Source organism: Sinocyclocheilus anshuiensis, unplaced genomic scaffold, assembly GCF_001515605.1.
Source record: "Sinocyclocheilus anshuiensis isolate Anshui unplaced genomic scaffold, SAMN03320099.WGS_v1.1 scaffold207, whole genome shotgun sequence".
NCBI classification, from domain to species: domain Eukaryota; kingdom Metazoa; phylum Chordata; class Actinopteri; order Cypriniformes; family Cyprinidae; genus Sinocyclocheilus; species Sinocyclocheilus anshuiensis.
In genome coordinates, this window is record NW_015551045.1 from 1,947,013 (window position 1) to 1,951,628 (window position 4,616).

Consider the following 4,616-nt stretch of genomic DNA (forward strand, 5'->3'; position numbering starts at 1 on the left):
TGACGCTAGGTGGCGACGTGTCCCTTTAAGTGCGTCCGTCACGAACGGAAGAAGAGTGACGTCACCGCCCCGACGCAAACATGGCGACTACGGACGTGGAAGATTTCATCGGACAGAACAGGCAGCTGTCGGATTTAGTCGAGACGTTTCGGAGCGTTTCCGAAAGCGAAAAACACTGGAAGAGCAGGAGGGAGTTTATATTCAGAAACATCAACGATTATGAAGACCCTCACCTGGACCAGCTGCTCGCTCTGTCTATGGTGTGGGCGAACCACGTGTTCCTGGGCTGCAGGTCAGAATAAAAGCACTTTACATCATCACAAACATCTGTGACCCTGGCGCACAAAAGCAGTGTTAAGTCGCTGGGGGATATTTGTAGCAATAGCCAACAATACATTGTATGGGTCAAAATTACATTAAGCAGCAAACTATTTATTATTCTGAGAACACTACAAACCATTATTATTATTATTAACTGAGCGTCAATAATAATTGAGCAGCATATCAGAATGATTTCTGAAGATCATGTGACACTGAAGACTGGAGTAATGATGCTGAAAATACAGCTGCGCATCACAGAAATACATTACAGTTTAACACATATTCACATAGAAAACAGTTATTTGGAATTGTAATAATATTTAATAATTTACTGTTTTTACTGTACAAATGTCTCATTGAGAATAAAATATTTATTGCATTTTATGCACTAAATACTTCTATGACTATCATGTCAAAAGCAGCTAACCTCTTGATTAAAGGTTCAAGTTCAGTTTTATTTCTAGAGCACGTTTAAGCACGGAGCAAGGCCGACCAAAGTGCTGCACGCCAAACAGTAAAATACAATAAAAAGAGAAATAACTGCTGTTGATTGATCTGATTTCAGGGATTGCGTAGACTCTACAGCTGTGTTGTGCCTCTTGGTTTGTAGGTATGATCCGGTGCTGCTGGAGAAGGTGAGTGAGATGGCAGAGGGGATCGTTGTGGAGGACGCTCCTGTTTTTAAGACCAGAGATGAACTGATCAAACAGCAGCAGCAGCAACAACAGAAGGTACACGGTCCTGCTATCATCCACTCTGTCCTTCACTGAAGCGTGTATTATCTATGCCTGACACTATACGGCTGTTACCAATCGGATGAAATCAGCATCAACAACATTTGGGTTTGCATTGCAGAGGTGGCACAGAATCTGCATCTGAAGAGGCATTTAGATGCATTTACACTGACTGATTAATGCAGGACATGAATGCATTTAACCTGCAGTCACAAATGCATTAATAATGTCTTGATGTTAAAAAAAAAAAAAAGTTTCTGCAGATTTTATGAAGGTAAATTTAAGACTTGAAGACCAATTAATTACTACAGAAGCAAAAGTCTTGTTTTCTTTGAAACTGATCAAAATGAAGCGAGTTTATGATTGAAACGAGAACAAATATCTACCGCTTGGCTCAGAAAAACCCACTTAATTCAAAGGGAAAACGACTTTTCATACCCCATGTTTGTTCTTGTTTTAAGCATAAACTCACTTAATTTCCTTCAGTTTCTCAGAAAACGAGACTTCATGTGTTCAGTTTGCATCTCGAGTGAATGCATGTTGATTTAAGGATGTTTAGATGTTTGTATTGGAAAACAAAACAAAAAAAATACGGAGACAGATATTAATTTTTGAAATGCATGCAACATTTCATGTGGAAGGGCGAATTAAGAATTAAGATCAGCGAGTCTGTAGCACTGGCCAGTTTTGCACAGACAAGCAGCGCTAATCATTTACTTCTTTTATAGCTGGAGAAAAGGAGGAGGAAACATGATAAAATGCCTAGAAAGAAAGGCATTTGTGATGAATGATGAAGCATGTGTTGAAGCCTCGCACGGGATGCATAGAGCGAAATGACTGACCCAAACATAATTAAATATATTGCAAATAATCTGTTCTGTCTTTTCTGCAGAGGTGACGCCTGCACGCCTCGTGTTGTTTTAGCAGCATCATCATTACATCCGATGAAGGAGCCTGAGATCTGTGGATCATCACCATTCGAGTCACACCAACTTGTAATAACGTCTAGCTTGTTTTATCCCTAGCTGTACATATGACGACCTGTTTTTTAAATGCTTTTCTATTATGCATGTTTTAATAACTAGCTACAATAAAAACGAACGCATTCTCTTCGCTCCAAGTCTGAAAATTTTTTTATTTCTCGATTTACACAGCATATTAGAAGTATAAATGTTCAGAAAAAATTAAACTGAAACGTCCCCTTAACACTGTGATCCGAGCGTGTTCTCTCAAAACTCATCGCTGGAACATGCCCTCGTTTTATTAAACACGCGAGCGTCGAGATGCATCGTCAAATACAGATACAAAGTCGATCTTCAGGTGCATTTAAAGGAATGTCATCAGTTTTCAAATATATTAATGATGGCTTGCTGAAGACTTTGAGATGGACATATTTAGGGATTGCACTCTTCGCCGATCATTTGCATTCAACTGCATCAATCTGACAACAGTATGATTCAGATTTTGTTAGCAATAACTTATCATGCAGTTAAAAGGAATAAATAAGCACACACATTTTTGTAAAATGCATTGGCAAAGAACTGAATAATCCTATGAGTGTTTGTGGTGTGTAGTTGCGTTACGAGTCGACCCAGCTCTGCTCCACGATGGCAGACACTCTCTTCTCATATTCACGTTTGTTCTCCTGATAGAGCTGAGCTGCTTGACTGTTGGCTGGGCTGTTTGGATTGGGCTCGTCTAATAGAGACTAAAAACACAAGTCTGGATCTCACAACACTGTTCAAGAATCATACATGCAGCTCATATTTCACCCACAAAGACTCATTAACTCGTGTTTGTCAGCGTAAAATTAAACAGAGGACAAAAATGGTCATACAAATATTAAACATTATTCACTGGCAGATCTTTTTAAAAACTAGGCATCAGATATTCATGCTGCAAGAATCGCTGAAGCTGAAATAAGTTGTACAAAGTGTTGTTATACTGTAACGCACTGCAAAAAATGCTTTTCTTACTTAGATTTTTTTTGTCTTGTTTCCAGCCAAAATATCTAAAAATTCTTAAATCAAGAAGGATTTTCTAGACAAGTAAAAATTGTCAAATAATAATCTGCCAGTGGGGATTATTTCAAACAGAAAACAAGATTATTTTGCTTGTTTCAAGCAAAAACTGATATGTTTTTTCTGAAAACGAAAATTTTTACTTGTCTAGAAAATCCTTGATTTAAGAATTTTTAGATATTCTGGCTGGAAATGACAAAAAAAATCTAAGTAAGAACTATACTTTTTTTTTTGTGTGTGTTCGACTAATTGTATTTAAATGTTTTAAACAGATTAAAGCACAAAAGAATTGTAAAGAACAATTCGTAATGCTTTACAATAAAGTCTCATTAGTAAACATCAGTTAATGCATTAACTAACATTAACAATGAGAAATAGTTACTTTTGTTACAGAAGTTGTTAACGTTAATTCAATAAAATACAGCTAAATTTTGTTAGTTGTTAGCTCGGGTCCATTAAATAATAGTTACTAATGTGATCAGAAGTAGTTTTCATAGTCAGTTAACTTATTAATGAATTAATGCTAGCATTACAGCGGTGTTGATGGGAAAAGTATTCATAAAATACATTCTAAAAATCTGAATAATAAATCATTATTCACTATATTTTGTAGTGCCTTCGATAACAATATCATGCATGTTTATTATTGTGATATACTGTATTTTTGTATATCGCACATGTGCATTACCAACACACAAATAGAAAAAATAGAAACAATGCAGATATACATACATGCACATGTATTTTAATCTAAAATATCGTTATTGAATAATAATAAAGTACACTTGTGAATAGAAGTGTAATAAGAACAAACCCATCATGCACCTGGATGGATGTCAGAATGGAGGAGACGTCATACGTGGGACTCCAGCGATTCTGAAGAATGTCTAAACATATGCTGCCATCTGCATAGACTGACAAACACAATATCATTCATCAGAAACACTGCAGACGTTGCATTACTCCACAACACGCTGGCAGCAGCTCACCATTTGGGTGAAACATTTTGGAGATGAAGCGAACCGTAGGAGGCTTGTTGGGATATTCTTCTGAAAACTCAATGACCAGCTTAAATGTTCCTGCGGAGAGAGAGAGATTTCAGATGAATACGAATAACATCGACACGACTTTCTGCAACCTCTTTGTGACACGGTCAGTAGATAAAATCATGTACATATGTGACCCTGGAGCACATAAGCAGTCTTAAGTCGCTGGGGTATATTTGTAGCAATAGCCAACAATACATTGTATGGGTCAAAATTATACATTTTTCTTTTATGCCAAAAATCATTAGGATATTAATTAAAGATCATGTTCCTTGAAGATATTTTGTAAATTTCCTACCATAAATATATCAAAACTTAATTTTTGATTAGTAATATGCATTGCTAAGAACTTAATTTGGACAACTTTAAAGATGATTTTCTCAATATTTAGATTTTTTTGCTCCCTCAGATTCCAGATTTTCAAATAGTTGTATCTCGGCCAAATATTGTCCTATCATAACAAACCATACATCAATGGAAAGCTTGTTTATTCA

At 36.3% G+C, this 4,616-nt stretch overlaps 2 protein-coding genes across 4 annotated transcripts in view; one reads left to right on the forward strand and one right to left on the reverse strand.

The window, feature by feature from the left end:
* cdkn2aipnl (CDKN2A interacting protein N-terminal like) lies at positions 1-2,168 on the forward strand. Of its 2 annotated transcripts, XM_016451400.1 has the most exons (3): positions 2-292; positions 932-1,052; positions 1,948-2,168. In XM_016451400.1, the coding sequence occupies exons 1-3, from the start codon at positions 81-83 to the stop codon at positions 1,951-1,953; spliced, it is 339 nt and encodes a 112-aa protein (XP_016306886.1). In that variant the 5' UTR covers positions 2-80; the 3' UTR covers positions 1,954-2,168. The 2 variants fall into 2 exon arrangements, with proteins under 2 accessions (XP_016306885.1, XP_016306886.1); XM_016451399.1 differs by lacking the exon at positions 932-1,052 and having other exon boundaries at positions 1-292.
* A 61-nt stretch (positions 2,169-2,229) lies between these two features.
* The window catches only part of ube2b (ubiquitin-conjugating enzyme E2B (RAD6 homolog)), an 8,157-nt gene continuing 5,770 nt past the window's right edge, over positions 2,230-4,616 (reverse strand). Inside the window, exons 4-6 of one of the 2 annotated variants that reach the window (XM_016451397.1) lie at positions 4,066-4,155; positions 3,902-3,990; positions 2,230-2,763 (exon numbers count right to left, since the gene is read on the reverse strand). In XM_016451397.1, the coding sequence (XP_016306883.1) occupies positions 2,635-2,763; positions 3,902-3,990; positions 4,066-4,155 (308 nt within the window). In that variant the 3' untranslated portion in view covers positions 2,230-2,634. Of the gene's footprint in view, positions 2,764-3,890; positions 3,991-4,065; positions 4,156-4,616 lie in introns of both variants that reach the window. The other variant, XM_016451398.1, reaches the window with a different exon arrangement.